The sequence below is a fragment of the Gracilinanus agilis genome, chromosome 2 (genome assembly GCF_016433145.1).
Source record: "Gracilinanus agilis isolate LMUSP501 chromosome 2, AgileGrace, whole genome shotgun sequence".
NCBI classification, from domain to species: Eukaryota; Metazoa; Chordata; class Mammalia; order Didelphimorphia; family Didelphidae; genus Gracilinanus; species Gracilinanus agilis.
The window spans coordinates 285861440-285882244 of record NC_058131.1 but is presented as its reverse complement, the minus strand read 5'-3'; the positions used below and the strand labels follow the sequence as shown (position 1 = coordinate 285882244).

General features: G+C 44.0%; 2 protein-coding genes across 2 annotated transcripts; one reads left to right on the top strand and one right to left on the bottom strand.

The window, feature by feature from the left end:
• The first annotated feature begins 261 nt into the window (after nucleotides 1–261).
• HDHD3 (haloacid dehalogenase like hydrolase domain containing 3) lies at nucleotides 262–2464 on the top strand. Its single transcript, XM_044661372.1, has 2 exons — nucleotides 262–331; nucleotides 1512–2464. Exon 2 carries the CDS (start codon nucleotides 1516–1518, stop codon nucleotides 2260–2262), a length of 747 nt encoding a protein of 248 aa, XP_044517307.1. The 5' UTR covers nucleotides 262–331; nucleotides 1512–1515; the 3' UTR covers nucleotides 2263–2464.
• A 2167-nt stretch (nucleotides 2465–4631) lies between these two features.
• On the bottom strand, nucleotides 4632–20555 carry BSPRY (B-box and SPRY domain containing). Its single transcript, XM_044661371.1, has 6 exons — nucleotides 20361–20555; nucleotides 13827–13925; nucleotides 12425–12655; nucleotides 10141–10166; nucleotides 7150–7274; nucleotides 4632–6185 (listed from the first exon to the last, which is right to left on the bottom strand). The coding sequence occupies exons 1-6, from the start codon at nucleotides 20553–20555 to the stop codon at nucleotides 5659–5661; spliced, it is 1203 nt and encodes a 400-aa protein (XP_044517306.1). The 3' UTR covers nucleotides 4632–5658.
• Between the last annotated feature and the right edge of the window lie 250 nt (nucleotides 20556–20805).

Genomic DNA, 20805 nt, shown 5'->3' with positions numbered 1-20805 from the left:
TATTTCAATATAGACTAGAAGCCGAAGCCAGCTCTAACTACCTGTATGACTTGGGCCTCAGTTTCCTCAGCAGTAAAATGAGACGGCTGCGTTCTAGGGTCTCCTCCAGTTTTACCTGTCATTGTTAATCCCCAGGCCGGGGCCGCAGGTTTTGATTCTAAAGACGCACGCGACCCAGCGCCCCTAGAGGCCAGCAGAGCGCTGCAGAGGGAAGAAGAAGAAGGGGAGGGCGACGCGAGATTAGGAGTCCCAGCAGCGTCCGCCGCCTAGGAGTCGCGCCTGCGCACTGCCAACCCCGACTGTACTCCAGGCTCCCCAGCTGAGCTGCTAGGTAAGTTTTCTCTCTTCTCACGCAGTCCTCCAGGCTGATCTCGTGACAGTGGGTGCGTAGGGCCCGCGCGATCCCCGGGGCTCCTCCTTCCCCCAACGCTGCCTGCCACTCGGGGGTCTTTGGTGCCTCCCCAAAAGATCGTAACCCAGGTGGCCTTTGCCAATAACTCCTTTCCACTTTGGGGCTCCCAAATTCCTAATGCCGATATAAGACCTTCTTTTCCCGGCAGGGGTTAAAGAGGGTCAGGCCTGCGGGACTCCCCTCCTCAGGCAGTCTTTGACCCTTCCTCTCACCCTAGAGGTGGATGTAGGGGAAAACACAGGAGGCCCAACTTCTAGCCCTGCTGCTACCCCTTATTCGTTAGATGACCTTGGAAAAGACCCTTCCCTCCTTGGCCTTCAATTTTCTTGTCTATAAATTTAGTGAATGAAATTAGATAATCTTCCAATTTTGAAATTCTATTCTCTAATTGTTTGACTTTGTTTCCTCTTTCATTTCTAGCCCTAGAACTATCCCTTTCCATTTACCCTTCAGTCCTTTGGAAATAACACACCTAGGGCCCAAGTAACTCTAGACACTGGAGTCTGCCCCTTCTAGGGAATAAACAGATATGAGGAAATTATTGAAACCTGGCTCCAAAATTGGGGTGCATTTATTTATGTGACCCTTAGGCAGAGGGCTCTTTGTGAGGTTGGACCAGACAGTAATGAGTGCCCATCCCTTGTTTATGTAAGCCCTGTTTAACCAGTCTGACCAGTGGAGTGGATTATTTCTTGGCAGTTTTATCAGCCCAAGAGCTGGCCTAACTCCCCAGGCAATGGGTGATGAGTCTTGGGGAAGCCCTGTAGCATTTATCTAGGCCACAGGAACATTTCTAGCTATTGCCAATCCTATACCTCAGATTTATATATCCTGACAATTATTATTGTAATCCCTGACTTGCAGATTTTTTTTGGAAGTTCAAGCAACTATCAAATAATAAAAGAACTCGAATCACAAAATTTCCCTGAAGGACTTGGACTGCAAGAACCTGGTTTGCTAAGTCTAAAATAAAGAGGGGGGAAAGGTTTAGTTAGGGCAGCTTTGAGAATCATTCTATTTAATCTTAATCCCCTGGGCCCTGATCATGAAGCATTAGATTATATCTGATTCTTTGTCCATTGCTGGGCTTCCATCTTAGGCCAATGGCCCCCAGGCTGCGACTGCTAACATGGGATGTGAAGGACACATTGCTTCGACTCCGTCATCCAGTGGGGGAAGGATATGCAGCTGAAGCTCAGGCCCATGGGCTAAAGGTGGAGGCAGCAGCCCTTGGATCAGCTTTCCATCAAGCATACAAGGCCCAGAACCAGAAGTTCCCCAACTATGGACTGAGTCAAGGCCTCACCTCCCGACAATGGTGGCTGGATGTTGTACTGCAGACATTCCATCTGGCAGGAATCCAGAACTCCAACGTCCTCGATCCCATCGCCAACAAACTCTACAAGGATTTCAGTAGTGCCAAAAGCTGGCAGCTGCTGGAAGGGGCTGAATCTACTCTTCGGCAGTGTCGTGAACGGGGCCTTCGACTAGGTGTGGTGTCCAATTTTGACAAGAGGTTAGAGGACATCCTGGCTCACTGTGGTCTCCAGGAACACTTTGATTTCATACTGACATCTGAGGCAGCTGGCAGGGCCAAACCAGACCCACAGATCTTCCGACAGGCCTTACAGCTTGCTGATGTAGAGCCCACCCAGGCAGCCCACATCGGGGACCACTACCTGAATGATTACCAGGCACCTCGAGAGGTAGGCATGTACAGCTTCCTGCTGATGGGTACCAAGCCTCAGGACTCTTTTCCAGGAATTGTCCCTAAGGAACACATCCTGCCTTCCCTCCCTCACCTTCTGGTTGCCCTTAACCACCTAGAGGGCTCAGATACAAAGCAATGAAGATTGGTGGGGAGAGTAAGATGGTAAAATCCCTTCAAGCTGAGCCTTCTGGATGAGAGAAAGCTATGGAAATTGCAGCCAGCAGCACCTACTGTGGGAGACTTTGGCTCATTCTTGCCTTGTAGGTAAAATGGGAGCTATTCTCCCTTCAGCCTCAATAGCAGGCTCCTATGACTACCATAAAGTTCATGATAATAACTAAGTATTGTGACTCCTTATTGCTTCTTATCCACATGACCAGAGAATGCTGAGCTGGAAGAGGTCTAAAAAGCAGTTATTGTTTTGGGCAAACTCGTAAAACCTATGCCTCCTTTTCATGTTTAAAATCTATAAATTCACAAAGGAAACAAATGATATTGAAATATTTAAAAACAAGTTCATGGACCTCAAGTTAAGAGGATCCTTAGACATAGACCTGGTAAGTAACCTCAGGAACTATTTCATCCAGTCCTCCCATCTTATAGGTGAGGAAGCTGAGATTCAGCCAAAGGCCACAGAGGTATGAGGTAGGCAGGAGGGTGGAGATTTGAACCCAGGTCTTCTGACTACCAATCCAAGGTTATTCACACATCCCCACCAGGTTTCACACCTTGCCTTTGGCACAAGGACTAGGTGTTGATTTGTGGGGTACGTCTTCACTCTAGGAACCTGCCATGGTCAGCTGTGGCAGTAAGACTCGAGCATCCAACAGTTAGATCACAATACAAAGTGCTACAGGGATTAGTACCAAATGAGGACCATAAGCTAGAAGGATGCTAGTAGCTCCCACAAGGGAGCCTTGGGTGGACTGGAGTGGTCAGGGAAAGCCCTGTGGAGGCATGGGGTCTGGATAAGCAGAGGAGTGGAAAGACCAAAGGTGTGGAGGGAGGAATAGAATACAGACCCAAAGGACAGGGAGGAGTGGGGTGGAAGAAGGGACAATGAATCAATGAATGCTAGGCTGAGTTTAGACTTGAACATAAAGGGTTTGAATTTAGGGGTGGGAAGAGACCCTGTAGCAGAAGGCAAGAGAGGGAGTGGGGGGGGGGGGGGTAGGAAGCCCCAGGGGGCAGATACCTTGGGGAGAGAAGGGCAGCCTGTTATTCCAGCTGGGCCACACCTGATGTCAGCTTCCTAGGTTGTAGATTCAGTTCTGACTTCCTGAGAGTAGAGGCCATGACTTGGCTGCAGAGGAAATGACTTGTCAATTCAGCTCTGCCAGAAGTTCCCCATTTGGGAAGTCAAAGATCCAATGTGACCTATCAGGAGGGGCAATATAGTGCTATAGAAAAACACTAGGCTCAGGAGTCAGGAAACCTGGGTTTGAATACCAACTCTGATATTAACCATGGAATACTGGGCAGTTCATTTCATCTCTTTGAGCCCATTTCCTCATCTGTAAAATGAAGATAATACTCGTACCACTCGGCTTGCAGGGCTATAGAGAGCTTTGTAAACTTTAAAACCACTACATCATGTGAAGGGGATAAGAGGAGTATGAATCAGGCAAACATGTTAAAAATGTATATTAATAAATGTTAAAAAATAAATTTAAAAAAAAAACCACTACATCATATGTGGCAATTTACAAAAACAAATTAGTCCATTGTAAAGCATAAAGAGAGACATCTTCTTGCCAAATACTGATGGCCAATAATGCCATGTTGATAAAAGTTAAAAAATTTGTAAACAGTTGCATTTTTGCCAGTATTGCCATACTAGAACCAAAGAATGGCCCAGCTAGCATCTCAGCATCCCTTCCTCCCTTCACTTAACTTATGAATGAGGAAACTAAGGTCAGGAGTACAATGAGGTGATTCACTTAAGGGCAGCATGCCGTGAAGTCAAAGGCATAACTAGACCCCAAACTTTCTGACTGCCCAGTCCAATGTTTTTTCCATCATTCCCTCTTCCAGTTTTGAGAAGGTATATGGGAGTGGAGAAAGCATACATTTTCTAGTACAAATAACTGTACAATGAACTCTTAAGATAGCTCTGGGGGATGATGAGGTTAGGAAATAGGGCAACTAGGTGGCACAGATAATAATAGAGTGCCAGTTCTGGAATCAAGAGAACCTGGGTTTAAATCTGGCCTCAGATCCTTACTTACTATATGACCTTGGGCAAGTCACTTAACCCTGACTGCCCAGCCCTTGACCTTCTATCTTAGAATTGCTACTAAGGGGGCCAGCTGGGTAGCTCAGTGTATTGAGAGCCAGGCCTAGAGATGGGAGGTCCAAGGTTCAAATCTGGCCTCAGACCCTTCCTAGCTATGTGATCCTGGGCAAGTCACTTAACCCCCATTGCCTAGCCCTTACCACTCTTCTGCCTTGGAGCCAATACACAGTATTGACTCCAACACAAAAGGTAAGGGTCTTAAATTAAAAAAAAATTTTTTTAAAGAATTGCTACTAAGACAGAAAATAAAGATTTAAAAAAAAAAAAAAAGGATATGAGGCATACTTGATTACCAGCAAAGGTTCAGGGACAAAAGAAACCAGGAATTTGAATTTTTTTTCCCAAACTTTTTAATAATTTAAATGTTTCCCACAGCCAGACACTTCCTCAGGAGCCTGTCCTGCCATTAGACATCCACGCTTCCTCTCTTTCCCCTCTCAGGCTCCTTATTTATGTGCCCAACTCCTAGCCTTAGAGAATGGGTCCTACTGAGTCAGGAGAAGGTGAAAGACTGGAGACATCTATCAGGCTGGGCTAGGGAAAGTCATCCACTACCAGCCACTCTCAGTAGGACTGGCCCAGAGCTACAGCTGAAGTTAGCACCTGGTAGGAGAGCCTACCTAACAACCTAAGATGGATGTAGGGGTCCAAGGAGTACCCAGCATCCAGAAAGTGGGAGAGTGGACCCTGGTGAGTCCCCAAAACAGAAGAAAAGGGAAAGGGGGCTATAAACACACACCTAGCAGTTATAAGCAGTCACTGCAGGAGGAATCAAAAATTAGTTAATGTCGGTGAACTTTGCTCTGACTCTGAGAGCTAATGATCACCTTCAGCTCATCTACCCTCACACATGAGGAAATTGATGCCTAATAAGATCAAACAAATTACTGGACATCCCACAATGAGTTAGTGATGAGCTGAAACTAGGACCCAGGCATTTGAACCTCTGGCAAATGTTCTTTCCTTTATCTTCTTTCCCCGTCCTCCCATACCAGGTACTTCAAGAATGAATGATAGGGGAAAGAGGGTTTGGAGGGGTGAGGGCATGCTCCTCACCAACACCAAGGCCCTAAAAGGTGGAACCCCATTTCAAAACCCATCTCAGCTCCATCTTCCCACTACTATCTGTTATAGGTGATATATGGCTACTGGGCATGCACAATGGGGAAAACATGGCACCATGATGTTGAGGGTGAGCCAAGGAGGAGGGAACTCTTCGAGCATCATGAGAGAAGCCCATCACTGAACAATGGAGATGTTCTGGTCAGCCACAGCAAAGACAGGAAAGATAGGGCCCTCAAACTGGGCATGATAGGAACACAAGAGGGCACCTGAGGTGGGCTCATAGAACAGCAGTTCACCCGCTGCCAAGTCCAACAACACCCCAATGCGGTCTGGGCAACGCAACAATGCCAAAGGCTGGTACTGGCCACAGTGCAGGAACCGGAATTCCTGGTCATAGCGAGAGAAAACCCAGGAGAAAGCATTGTGGCCAAGGCGGGTGTCACTGCCAGAACCCTTTCGGGGCAGCTGGCTTGAGGAGACTCCCACCTTATAAGCACAGCTGTTCTCTACATTCACTATCCAGGCATGAAGCCCACCCTGGAAGGAGGCTGAAGCCAGAGCATTGGGCCAGTGGTCAAAGCGTTCTGGGCCATCTGCATAGGCCTTAGACTTCTTGGGGTTGAAGGTTAAGGTCTTCCTGTCCTCTGACAGTCGGAGAAAGGGACTGATGGTCCTCTCGTCCACCTGTATGTCCTCAGTACCTGTTGGAAATGTAGTTTTTAAGGAAAATTCCCAAACTGTTTTTGAGTTTTCCAACCATAACCAACTCCCAAACAAGAGTTCCCACCTAAGCTTCCAGCTTCTTCAAAAACCCAATTAATAGTAACAAAGAGACAACACTTTATTTTGGATATGTATTAATGGTCCTCATAACAATCCACTGGGATAGAGAGGACAGTTATTACTATAATTACTTATCCATATCTCCCTCCTGGATAGAATGTAAGCTCCTTGAAGGCAGAGCCTTTTGGTTTTGCCTTTTAACACACACACACACACACACACACACACACACACACACACACACACACACACACACACACGCCCAGGCTTAATAAATGTTTTTTGATTGATCAATGACCTCTTTGCAAATGTTGAAACCTAGGCCAAAGTCACTCAGGTTTTTTGACTCCCAGTATGCAGTTCTTCTCACTACCTCACCTGATGTAGGCCCAGTCCTTTATTAAAATCTGGTACTTTCCTAGCCATGTGACTCTGGCAAGTCACTTAACCCCCATTGCCCAGTCCCTACCATTCTTCTGCCTTGACAATATTGATTCTAAGATAAAAGGTAAGGGTTTAAAAAAAGCTAATACTTCATAGAGAAATAGCATTAAATCTGGGGCACATAATTCCTTAAGGTATATTAATTTATCATATTTTTGCATTTTCAAGACTGAAGGCAAGAGCTGGTAGGGGTCCAGACCAGGGAGGAACACTGTCAGGGGACAGCTCAAAGACAAAAAGATAAGGAAGAATGTGATTATATGGGAATGACCACATTGATTTATATATCCAACCTCCCCCAGGCAAGTAGATTTACAATCCCAGAAAACCAAGTCCCCTGCCAAGTCAACCACAAAATTCTCTTTAACATATTAACCATAGAACCCACTGATTTCTATTAATGGTTCTAAGCCCATTTGGCTTTAGCAAAATCCTGACCTGATAGGCAGCAGAGAACAGCTGATGCCCAGAGCTGGGTCAATAATGGGCTCCGCACACATTTCTGATTAAAATTTAACTTCTCAGATTCCTGGGGATCCAAGATTCCCTCAGCTTCCTCAGTCCTAATGAAAGAAAACACACAAGGTCACCTTGAAAATTTCAGAAGGTTCTGCAAAGGACAAAGGGCCTGAACCACATAGGGGAAATGAAGCAGAAAACCCAAGGCCCCCCAGGTCCAGGAGAGATCCTTCAGTTACCTATTCATGGAAGAGATCTTCAGGGGAACATTAACACCATCACCAGATCCCTGAAGATTTCAAAGGGGTAAGAAATAGGAAACCTGCCCTACACCTTCATTAGGGGATCCCCCAGTGATATAGCCTTGGACTTCACAGCATCCACCTCTGGTATTACTTCATCGATCCTGAGAATCCCTCTTCAAGACTTATGATTTAATCAGGAAAGAAACTCAGAATGTGGAACTCCCTCTACCAATATACATGTATACACTGAGGCCAGTGCTTCCTAAAATTCCTCCTTTGCTCCCATTAAGAGTTACAATGGGGGGCAGCTGGGTAGTTCAAGGGATTGAGCCAGAGCCTAGAGATGGGAGGTCCTGGGTTCAAACCTGACCTCAGACGCTTCCTAGCTAGGTGACCCTAGGCAAGTCACTGAACCCCCATTGCTTAGCCCTAACCGCTCTTCTGCCTTGGAACCAATACATGGTATAAAAGATAAGGGTTAAAAAAAAAATTTTTTAAGAGTTACAATGCAAATAGAGAGATGATATGAAATGGGATAGGACTACTAATGGTTTACACCTTAGTGTGTTAAGTTTATTCAGATCACTATTCTTCTTGAATAGCTGAAATGAATGAACTGAATGAATAGGAGATTTGAAGGTGGGTAGATAAGAGAAGAAGAATAAAACTTGGAAGCAAAGGACAGAAGTTCTCTCAGACCTTCCTTACGGACTTTGGATTCCTTCATAGTCCCATTCTGCCACCTTGGAACTCTAGGAACAGCGAATCCTGACAGCCACACTCCTAAATCCCAGCTGAGTCCAGGTATAGACTTAATCTATTAATGAGCCCCTAAATAAGGAGCTCATTGCTTGTCTGAGGAAGTGATCTCTCAGAGAGGCAGCTTGTTGCCATAGAAAGAACATTGGACTTGATGTCTGGAAAGAAGTGAGAATGAATCCCAACTCAGACACCAACTAGCTGAGGTAGCCTCTGTAGGCCTCAGTTTTCTCATCTCCAAAATGAGGAGATAGGACTGAATGGTGTTTCTAAGTCTATGAGCTCAAATTTCCCATAGGCCTTTCTTTGGATTTCTCCTTTACATTTCCATTTTAATTTGTATCATAATTAAGCATGTCCAACTCATCTCTCTCCTTCTAAGTGATAAACTCCTGGGATTTCATTTCGTCTTTGTATCCCCAACACCACCAAAAAAGAATGTCTGGCATATAGCTGATGCTTAGTGAAAGTCTGCTGAATTAATTAGGGTCACCCTAGCTTTTAAGGGACCTCAAGTTTTAATGGCCATAGCTCAAATAGCATGGAAGAAATTGATTTCAAAAAGAGAATCGCACATGGGAATAAAAACACCAAAGAGAAATGAAGCAACAAGAGCCCTAGATAAGGGCAAAGCCAGCTTTCCTGCTGAGTCCCTGACCAACAAAGCCTCTTTGTAATGAAGACAAGAGAGGAACTGTCTCTTTTCCTGATAGTGCTACATCTCCAATTAGCTGCTCATACTGGGCAGAGCCCTCCAGCTTGGGGTGGGGGCAGGGATAGAGCCTTCCTTCAAGTCTCTTTTGGAGCCCTTGAGTCTTCAGGAGAGAAGCTCTCAGTCCTGACTAAAAGCCATCCCTCATGAAGAGAGATGGGTGCTAGGCACAGCAGAGGTCTAAAAAACGTTAATTTGGGGAAAGAAAAAACAACATTCAAATAGCTGGATGTGTCACAGTTTCAGGTCACAGCCTAGACCTGTGGGGGAAGAAGAGACACCAACCTGTCCTTCCCCACCTCCCTTACAACAGAAGACATTTCTCAGTTTGACAAGCAGTTTCCAGAAAGCCACTTGAAGACAACTAGAAGCTACTGCTTCTGTTTCACACCCTCACTCAACAGATGACTGAGGTATCAAAAGAAAGTATCCAGATTCAAATTGGCAGCCGTTGCAAGGAAAGTACCTGAATTTCTAAGCCTTGTCCTAACAACCCAAGTGGGGAGCACATCAAGAAGAGACAAACACAATCCTATGGCTAAGGGACAAGTAGATATTTAGTCCCAAGTCTTTGGGAGCCCCCAGGGCTCAGGATCATCTTTATATACCAAACATATGACCAACTTCTATGCTCATCATGCCTGGAACTCTTAAACTGAAAAACAAGCATCTCCCAAGCAACAGTTAGCGTCTTGAACAGAAGATGTACAAAGAGCCTCCAGGGTAGTCTTGACCCCAGAGAAGAGAGAGGAGAGTATCTCCTCCCACCTTCCCCTTATTATGATGGGGGAAAGTATGGAATGCTGTCTCTGGGTTGCTTGGTTTTGCTTAATTTTCTTTAGAGTGGGCTCATTTGGTAGTGGAAGAACCCTACCTGGGAATGACCATAAGACTAAAAGAAAATTTATTTAGGTGCTGCTGTCCTAAAAACCACTGCCCTCAAGAAAGAAGCAGCCTCACAGGATTTGAGAACTAGAAGAGACCAAGGATATCATTAGTCTGACATTTATCTTATAAATAGTTTCATGGGATAAAGAGTCAGAAAGAACCTAAAGTTTAGGTTCATTTTATTATAAAAGAGAAAACTGAGACTGACAAATAAGTGGATTACCCAGTGTAGCTCAATTTAGTTCCAAAACAAGGGTAAGAATCCCCATGTCATCCTAGTTGATTCTTCACACTACATATACTGACCCAAACTGACCTGACTGGCTCCAGGTTTACACAGGCTGAGGGAAACAGTCACTGACTCACCTCTCAAAAATCTCCCGCTCTGATTGCTGTAAAGAGAAAAAACATTTACAAGTTAGACCTTTTTTTAACACTGAATATTCTGCATTTTGTCATGAACTAGCTACATTAAACCCAGCTTGGGGCAATAAAGAAATTAGTGATCCTTCTCCTTGCCTATCAATTGCCACAGAACTCAGACCTCAGGAAGGGCCTTGACAAAGACACCAGAAGTCAGAGGTCCTAGAAGAGGACTATAGAGTTCTATAACCCCTCCTTCTAAATGTAAGGGTCAACTATACCTCCAATAAACCCCTTGTTATCTAAAATATAAGATTTTATTCTTTAGCCTGGCCCTCCACACAATCTGACTCCAACCTCCTTTTCTGGCCTTCCTTCTTACTATTTCCCTAAATGAGCATAACCCCTCTCCTCCAGCAAAAATGGTCTACTCACTATCCTCCAAATACACTTTTGCCCTTAACCACCTGCAGGCTTTTTTCCAAGCTAAGCTCCCCACCTGAAATGCCCTTCCTACTCCTCTCTACATACTGAATACTGCCCCATCACTCAAATTTCCTTCTAATTTGTATGCTCTTCCTACCACCTTCCTTTCCCCAGCCCAGTGATCTCCTCCTGCTCTGAACTCCTACAAGACTCACTGCCTATAGCATACTACTAAATATGTATGCCCTGTGTTCCTTATCTTTTCCTATAGCTCATCTCACCAGGTAGACCAAGCTCTTCCAAGGCAGAAACATCGTTGGCTTGTCTCCGACTCTTTCAAGCTCAGTTCCAATAATTCTTGCTCCACTCTTTCCCTAATACCCTTAATCAGTAGTATCTCTCTTTGAACCTCACCAAGCATTTTCTTTTGTTTTGCATCTCTTGTAGGCACTCATCAAATACTATTATTGTATATTATAATTATATGTATATAATTACATCTACTAGGTGATAAGCTCCATGAGGTCAAGAGCTATTTAACTCTCTTTTTAAATTTTCTTCCCCAGGGCTTAGCATGGTACTTTTGGGGGGGGGGCTGTATAATAAATGTTTGTTGAATGAATAAATGGATCTCCTCCACAGTACCAAAAGAACTTGGCAGGCTCAAATATTTGTTAACTGAAAGACTGCACCAACCACAGTCCATTAACTAATGGAGACATTTGCCAAACCATCCGGTTGTGATTCTAAGCAAGAAAAGGCAAATGCCTTCATTGCTGCCTCTTCCACAATCCATACTTCAGAACAAGAGACCCCTGTTTCATTTTCCCTCTAAGGCTTATGTCTAAACAAATTTCACTTATGCTTCATCCTTTTTCCTTCTTTCTGCCTGTCTCTCCCTTCTAGAGGGAAAAAAGTGATGCTGAAAATCCTTAGCCATATTCCTTTCTTCCTAAGCAAAGGATTGGACAAGTACCTATCCACTGCCAAAAAAAAAAAAAAAAAAAAAGCCACTTGTCCCCTGTGGTGGTCCAAACTAAAGACATAAAAACCTAGTCGAGAAAAAACAGAAGAACTGGAAATTGAAGGGATACCCACCAACTGAGATATGACTAAACAAATTATGGCATATGATTGTGATGGGATACCACCACACTATAAGAAATGATGAACAGGTTAATTTTGGTAAGACCTACATGAAAAATGAGCAGAACCAAGAGAACATTATATGTAGCAATTGAAACAGAAAAAACTGATAAATGAAAATAAGTAAGACATTGTTTTATGTATACATACATACATATCCTTTTGTCAAATAATGCCTTCTCTAATGTGGAGAGGAGAGGAGGGAGATACCTTCAGAACTTTGATTAACAATTAATTAACAAATTAATTAAATGTTTTAAAAAAGAAAAAACAAAACTAGGAAAAAAATGTCTTTCTAAATGGTTTAAAGAAAAGGAAAGGGGGTCCAAGCTACTGAGACAAACTGAACAAAAAATTTTCTCAAAAATTTTCTAGTTTTTTTTGTCCTGAGCCTTCACAGATATGATTCTAACCACTGTAAATAGCACAATGCACAGCACATAATTAACAAATGTTAATAAATAAAACTTCACAAATGCTTTTCTATTCATTCTATAACAAACATCATAATATTTATAAGAGCAAAGTGATATATTACATATTTATGACCCAATTTACTCCATGACAAGTAATCTGTAAAAGGCCCTAGTTTTAGGGTACATTTGTGTTCCCCAAAAATTTTCATGGCAACATCTCCTTTTCCCACCTTTCTCATTCGAAAATGAACTGAAGGAAGGTTGTATCACAAACCATGCTCCATCCAGCCATGACTTACAACAAGGCTTCGGTCGTCGAGATCAGTGAGCATGCTCACTAGGTTGGTGCGGATGGTACTGAGCTTCTGTAAGGCCTCGGTCCAATGGGACCGCTGGGTCAAGATGCTCTGGTGGGCTCGTTCCTCCTCTGTGTGTACCTGTTCCAGCAACCTCTGCTCCTCACTCTCACACACATTCCTCACCAGGCCCAGCCGCTGGATCACTACCTCCCGGGCCCCACTGGCCAAGGTCTAGAGAGGACAGATCAGAAAAGGAGTCAATGGAAAGTTTTCTGAAATCCCAAAGGATTTGATTCCCAGTAAGTCACAGGCAGAATGACTGGCTGTCAGCTCAGTCTGCTATTGTGCTAAAGAACCAGGGGATTCTAGCCCTTCCTCTGCTGCCAGCTCCTGCTCTCCAGGCACCCCCACTCCTCCTTTCCAGTTCCCTCTATGCACTGTCTTCTTCCATTAGAAGGTAAGCTCCTGAAGCTTTTAAGAAATCCCAGCATTTAATAAATGCTCTATTGAATTCACCATGTAACCAAGACAAATCACATTCCCTCTCCAATTTCCTCATTTACAAAAATGTAAGGAGCTGCACTACACGATTTTTGAGGTTCCCTTCCTAACATTCTATGTTCTAAAGTTCCTTCCCATTCTAACATCCTAGGATTCTTCTCTCTGCTGCCTTACAAGAGGGTATCCTTGTCATTAGGGAAAAGAGCTGCCTCATTGACAATCTGTTCTCACTACTGAGGATACAATTCAACCCTGAGTGGAAAGATGAAAGAGAAGTGATATGGGGGAGTGCATCTGATTTTAAAAGGGTGGGGAAGGGGGTGGCTGTGTAGCTCAGTGGATTAGAGGCCTAGAGACAGATGGTCCTGGGTTCAAATCTGGCCTCAGACACTTCCTAGCTGTGTGACCCTGGGCAAGTCATTTAAACCCCATTGCCTAGCTCTTATGCTCTCCTACCTTTGAATCAATACATAGTAGTTTAAAAAAAAAAAAAAAGGTGTTGAGGTAGAGGACTTAGCAAAATGCATGAGCCTGGGGGAATTATCTGTGACTTCTAATTATTCATGCTTTTAACATTTAAAAGAAGATAATTAAAAACAAGGTGTTTTATAGCCATAGACTCTTGACCCCTGTTTGAATGACACTACTAGAGGCTGGACTCCTCTAACCATTTGGACTTCTCTAACAGACGGGAAAGAAAACCAAGGCTCAGAGATGGAAGAAAGGACATACTCCTTCCCAATGTTATCCAGATCTGCTTGGTAGTGGTGGGACCAAGTCCCATGTTAGAGTGTGACTGTTCCTGAGAAGCCTGTGAGCTCTGGCTTTCCATGGAATGCCAGTCTGGAGAGCCCAGGGTTCTACTTCTGGGAAAAGGGTCAGGAAATGAGGGGAAAGTTACCGCTGCATTTTGGTTTTTCCGAGGCAAAACTTCAGCCATGTATTTGGTGATGCCAGCACTCTGTAGCTGCAGCTTCTCGCACTGATCCACTATCTTGTTCTGAAAAAGATAACAGCTGGGATTGGGGCAGAGGCTTCCATAACACATGTATCTGTTAAACCCTGAGATATGACAGACCTAACTGGGCCCCATACTCTCTCTACTCCCAAGCCCAGTTCCCCTTCCTTCTTTAATCTTTTCTAGGAGCAGCCCATCTACCATCTGAAATCATCTCTTTAGCCCAGTGATCCCTGTAGAAATGCCAATCTACAAAAGAAGTAAGCCCAGAACCCTGATCAGCTATTCACAAGTCCAGGTGATGGGAATAGGTCCTGGGCTCCAGAAGAGTGGAGGGTGGGAAGGAGGCCTGGAAGATGCCAAAGAACACTGTAGACAGAAAGTTTTGCCTCTTCCCAGTCGGCATTTTACCAAGGCCTGTGTCTGGCACCTTCTAGGAAGTGGGTCCCAAAATAAAAGACATTGTTTGCCCTGAAGGAGCTAACAATCTAGTCCAGGATAGAATATATACTCCAAAGCCCTTCAAACAGGGGAATTTGCTATTCCTCAAAGATGACATTCCATTTCCCACCCAGAGGCCCTTACACAGACTGTCCCCTCCTTGCCTGCAAGGCACTCTGCATTTCTACCTCAAGGATCCCAAAGAACAAGTCTCCCTCTCATAGAAGATGCCTTTTCAGATCAGGACCCCCAATTGAATTGTTAATATTCATCCCACATACATTTACATCATCATAAGTGTTCTGTCTTCCACCCAGCAATAAAAAAGGAAGCTTCCTGAAGGCAAGGTCTCTGCATCAAAGTAGGTGCTTACAATAGAAGCAACACCAAAGTTTGATCCCTTCTTCCCTAAAATAGAAAGCAAGACCAAAACAGGCCAGAGAATTGCACAAGGCAGGATATGATGAAAAGAGACCTAGACGGTAAATAAAGAGATGTACTGTGGTCAAGATCACTATCTTTAAATATCTCAAGAGCTATAAGCATGTGCAAAAGGGATTAGACATAACTATGATCCCTAGGATCTTTCAGAGAAAGCAGGTTTAAGGGAATTTTAGGTCAAAGATAGAATAGGAAAAATAGAAAGATTCATGTTATTCTTTGGAAATCTTTGGCCTGAAGCTGGGTGATCTTCTATCAGTGTTGTTGTTCCTCGCAAAATCTGATCAGATAGATCAGATTTTGCTGTATCTTGGGAGAGGCCTCCAAGCCACTTCCCAGTTGCTTCTGCTAATGCCATCACTGTCATCTTCCTTCCCACGGTAACCTAGACTCAGCTCTTGGCTTTTGGGGCTCTGTGGGATCAGAACCCCAGGGGCCCAGCCTTGAAACCCCTTCCCCAACTAGCCCACTCTAAAGGCTGACTAATAATCCAACCTCTCCATCCCCTTTCCAGCTCCCTTTATGTATAGTCTTTCTCAATTAGAATATAAAGTCCTTGAGGGCAGCAACTAGCTTACAGCTAAAAACTGTATTTTGGCATAAGGTAAATACTTAAAAAGAATCCACTGGAGAAGGAAACAGAACCATTCCAGGATATTTGCCAAGAAAACCCCAAGGATAGCTATAGACAAAAATGAAAAACAAAAACACTTAATAAATGTTCCACCTGGGGGCCTAGCAGTAACCAGATTTTAAACTGTACTATAAAGCAGTAGTCATCAAAACAATAAGGTACTGGCTAAGAGACAGAAAGGAAGATCAGTGGAATAGACTTGGGGTAAATAGCCTCAGCAAGACAGTATATGATAAACCCAAAGATCCCAGCTTTGGGGACAAAAATCCACTATTTGACAAAAACTGCTGGGAAAATTGGAAAACAGTATGGAAGATATTAGGTTTAGATCAACATCTTACACCCTACACCAAGATAAACTTAGAATGGGTGAATGACTTGAATATAAAGAAGGAAACCATAAGTAAATTAGGTGAACACATAATATTTGTATACCTGTCAGATCTATGGGAAAGGAAAGATTTCAAGACCAAGCAAGAGTTAGAAAAAATTACAAAATGTAAAATAAATAATTTGTATTACATTTAATTAAAAATGTTTTGTTCAAACAAAACCAATGCAACCAAAATTAGAAGGGAAGCAACAAATTGGGAAAAAATCTTTATAACAAAAACCTCTGATAAAGGTCTAATTACTCAAATTTATAAGGAGCTAAATCAATGTGTACAAAAAAAAAAATCAAGCCATTCCCCAATTGATAAAGGGGCAAGAGACATGAATAGGCAATTTTCAGATAAAGAAATCAAAACTATCAATAAGCACATGAAAAAGTGTTCTAAATCTCTAAAAATTAGAAATGCAAATCAAAACAACTCTGAAGTACCACTTCACACTTAGCAGATTGGCTAACAAGACAGCAAAGGAAAGTAATAAATGTTGGAGGGGATGTGGCAAAATAGACATTAATGTATTGCTAATGGAGTTGTGAATTGATCCCAACCATTCTGGATGGCAATTTGGAACTATGCCCAAAGAGCTTTAAAAGACTGTCTGCCCTTTGATCCAGTCATACCACTACTGGGTTTATACCCCAAAGAGATCATAAGGAAAAAGACTAATACAAAAATATTTATACCTGCGCTCTTTGTGGTGGCAAAAAATTGGAAAATATGGGGATGGCCTTCAATTGGGGAATAGCTGAACAAATTGTGGTATCTGCTAGTAATGGAATTCTATTGTGCTAAAAGGAATAATGAACTGGAGGAATCCATGTGAATGGGAATGACCTCCAGGAATTGATGCAGAGTGAAAGGAGCAGAACCTGGAGAACCTTATACACAAAGATGGATACATTGTGGCACAATCAAATGTAATGGACTTCTCTACTAGCAGCAGTGCAAAGATCCAGGACAATTCTGAGGGACTTATGAGAAAGGATGCTACCCATATACAGAGAAAGAACTGTGGAAGGAGAAACACAGAAGAAAAACAACTGCTTGATCACACGGATTGATGGGGATATGATTGGGGATGTAGACTCTAAACAACCACCCCAGTGCAACTATCAACAATATGGAAATAAGTCTTGATCAATAACACATGTAAAACCCAGTGGAATTGCTCATTGGCTATGGGAGGGGGGTGGGAGATGGGGAGGGAAAGAATAGGAATCATGTAATCATGGAAAATTTTCTTAATTAATCAACAAAATAAACAAATAAATAATGGATGCTCCATCTGCCTATCTATCTATTTAAATAAATCCAGCCAGCCAGCCCATTCTCAGACAAGGACCACACTTCTTGGGCTCTTCCTTAGACAATGGGACCAAGGACTTGTCCCTTGTCCCACCAATGTTCATTAGTGCATTTCCTCCTCCCCTATACTTGTTGAAAGTCTTCTCTTCCTTCAAACCCAACTGAAGTACAATTCCTCTGGAGACAATATCCACCTTACTTGACCTCAATTAAAAGTAAATTTTGGGGAGGCACCTGAATCACTCAGTGGATTGAGAACAAGGCCTAGAGATAGGATTTGAACCTGGGTTCAAATCTTACCTCAGATATTTCCTAACTGTGTGACCCCGGACAAGTCAGTTAACCCCCATTGCCTAGCCTTTACCACTCTTCTGCCTTAGAACTAAGACCGAAGGTAAGGGTTTAAAAAAAAAAAAAGTGAATCTTTCTTTCTCCCTTCCCATTTTGATTAGGCCTCCCCCTGACACTGATCACTTTAACAGATCATATCACACTTATCTAAATATATATTTCCTCCAAAGCTCCTCTCCCTCTCTTCTACTACTAAATTTTAAGCTCCTAATACAGGGACTTAAGTTTTATTCTTTTTCAATCTTTGAAACTCAAATAATGACATAGGGATCTTGGAACATATTAGTTGATTAATACGTTTTTGTTCAATTGAATTAAATTAGCTGCCATAAAGTGAAGTGGCTAGGCATTTGCCAATAATACTGACCCAGAAGGCAAAAAAATTCAATTGTCTAATAAAACATTATTGGACCAACAAATAAGAATTCAGAGAAACTTAGGACAACTTATATGAACTGATGCAAAGATACAGGACAATAAGAATAAATTCCACAATGACCATAAAACATAAACAACCCTCAAAGATTTCAGAATGTTAATTAATGAAGTGACAAATTAGGAGCTCCTGACCTAAGTTCCATGGACCCACCCTCAGGGTTCATGAACTTGGATGGGAAAAAAAAAATTCATCTTTGTCTTCCTTAAGTGTTGATTTCCTTTGTAATCCTATGTATTTTATTTTATGCATTTAAAAATATCATTCTAAGGAGGGGTCCATAGGCTAAAACAGTACTACCAAAGAAGTCAGTGACACAAAAGTGCAGTACCTTGGGGGTCAATGGGGGGGGGGGGATTTAGAGACCTTCATCTCAGACTAAATATCAGAATAGTGTCACAAAGGGGAAACAGGTTTGTTTTGGTTGGCCCCAGAGGGCAGAACTAGGATCTATAGATGGCTAGAGAGGAAGTTAAAAGGAGACAACTCCAAAAGGAAAAACTTCCCCCAAGTTATTACAAGTAACATACTAATACAGGCACTTTTAATAATCTCATAGATTTTCCTCAAGATAAAGCCATGTTGGCATGCAAAAGAGGAATGGGCTGCCTTGGGTCTTCAGAGCAGAGGCTAGAGGACCACTAGCACCAAAAGACTTCTGAGGCCCCTTCAAGTTTCCCTACAATCCTATGGTAGGAGCCCAACAGCTGTTTGAGCAAGACTTTTAACCAGAGCCTCCAGGGATTGCCTCTAATGCCTTAGGGTTGCATAGAGGGGTTTAGAAGAAAAACACCTATTTAGCCAAACTATAAGGAAATTCCCAGACATTTGGAATCAGTTTCAAATGAGCTAAGGGGAGAATACCAAAGGCTAATTTCTGATGCCATCTATACATTTTGGGGCCCCTCTTTAAGTTTCTATGGCACCTAGAAGATGGAAGAGGGAATAAAATCGTGAAAAGAGTTTATTTTCCAGATCTAGTCTGAAGAAGCCTCCTAAATGCCCCAGCAACTCTGGAGCCTAAGAGGTCCACCCAGAGAACCTACCTTGACCCAGAGGATGGATACCTGTTCTGGTTGTGTTAAACTAATATAAAGTAGGGGATTAAAAAGCTTGTCTTTTCCCCCAGATCCTTCAAACTCCTCACTCACCTTATTATAACATAGCTGGTGGCTGTCACTAGAGTGGTAGGAGGGGCCGTACCAATTACATTTTGCCCTACCCAAGTTTATCCAGGTGATATCTAGTTAAGACCAACACCCAGGGCAGCCAAGAAGGGATAAAAAAAATCTCCAAAAAGCAACAGGAAACCTCTTGGCACAATACCATCTTGAGATTTCAAACCATCTCTGCAAATGTGTGACCTTGGACAAGTCACCTCATCTCTGAACCTCATTTTCCTCATGTATAAAATTAGAAGACTGGTCTAGTATATATATATATATATACATATATATATTTGTTGTTTTTTTTTTTTTTAGTTAAATACCTAGCCAAGTGCTGGGGATAGAAAAAGGAACAAAAGTAAGACTGCCCTCAAGGAACTTACAAGCTAATAGGTAGCCAACAAACAAACAAACAAACATATATATATATATATATATATATATATATATATATATATATATATAGCAAGCTATATACAGGACAAATAGGAAATAATTAAAAGGAAAGAGGGGTTAGAGAAGGCTTCTTGTGGGATTTTAGTTGGGGCTTTATTAAAAGGAAGACGATTTCTAAATTCCTTTCCAACAGTGGACACTTCTATCTATATGTGGAAGGAGGAAACAGTTTTTGCTTTGGAGTGGCGTTTGCATGTGTACCAACCTCAGGTCTTTTTTAGCATCAGTTAGAAGAACTTGTCCTGCTGCCTCCCGGAGCCCAGGCTGACCAACAGCAGCTCAACCAAGGTAGTTGCTCAACAGCTTTGCCTCCATCCACCCCCATTCTCACCCACCCCATACCCCTTTCTCTAAGTACCTGTCTCTGGCAGCTAGCTGCCCAACTCCCCAGCCTCTGCTTATGCCCAAGTCTTCTCCTACACCTCTCCCCGCCCCCCAAGCCCTCACCATCTCCCAGAAGCTCTCCACCTCAAACATGCCTAGATGTCCCTTACCCAGCTCCAGTCGGGTGGGGAAGGGGGTGGAAAACGCAGGAGGCAGACACCTACTCGGCTGGGAGCGCCGGAGAACATGCGCGAAGGGACCTTCCCCGGCCTTCCAAAACCAGCCATGCACACTCAGCCCCCCTGCCCAACTGCCCCGATGCTCTTCCTCAAGCCTTCCCCACCCCCTGCCACCAGGGCTCCCATGTCCGTCAACACAAACCAGAATTACATTCCTGGGAGACAAAGTCCCCGGGTCTCCCCGAGAGCGCGCAGGCTGCGCGAGCAGCGGAGCTCCTGGCCTCAGGTTCTCCCACGCACTGCCCCATTCCTTCCTCCCATTCCTTCCTCCCATCCCGTCCGACGCGCTCACCCGCAGCTCCTCCGCCCGCTCCTCCGCCCTCCGGACGTGGTGCTCTCGGCAGGGGCCCCCCAGTCCCTTGCAGCCAGCGCACACAAGCCGCCGCTCGGCGCTGCAGAACCATTTCAGCTCCAGGTCGTGCTCGGGACATCGCGGCGCCGAATCCTCCGGGGGCCCGGGCGCCTGGTCCGGCTCCTTCTCGGACATGACTCCTCCAGCCACTCCGGCGGCTCCACCTGTCTCAGGTGGCGAGGGTGGAGGGAGGGCGGGGCTCCGGCCCAGTGCCCATGGCCCGCCCTGTCCTAGGGCTCAGCCTCGGGACCGCCCCGTTCCCCCTCAGCTGCGAGATTCGGGCCGGGCCGAGTGACACTTCGGGCTGCTCGTGGCCCCGCCCCGGCCGCCCACCCTCGGGGAAAAGTGCCCCCTCTGGCTCCTTCCCTCCGGCTGGCTGCTGCCT

What these genes read in the sequence shown, in the direction of transcription:
- BSPRY (XM_044661371.1), bottom strand. Translation starts at nt 20,555, where the DNA reads ATGTCCGAGAAGGAGCCGGACCAGGCGCCCGGGCCCCCGGAGGATTCG. An exon ending in AGCGGGCGGAGGAGCTGCGG is followed by an intron (nt 13,926 to 20,360) that starts GTGAGCGCGTCG and finishes TATCTTTTTCAG; the next exon opens with AACAAGATAGTGGATCAGTG. An exon ending in TCGACGACCGAAGCCTTGTT is followed by an intron (nt 10,167 to 12,424) that starts GTAAGTCATGGC and finishes TTCTCTTTACAG; the next exon opens with CAATCAGAGCGGGAGATTTT.
- HDHD3 (XM_044661372.1), top strand. Translation starts at nt 1,516, where the DNA reads ATGGCCCCCAGGCTGCGACTGCTAACATGGGATGTGAAGGACACATTG.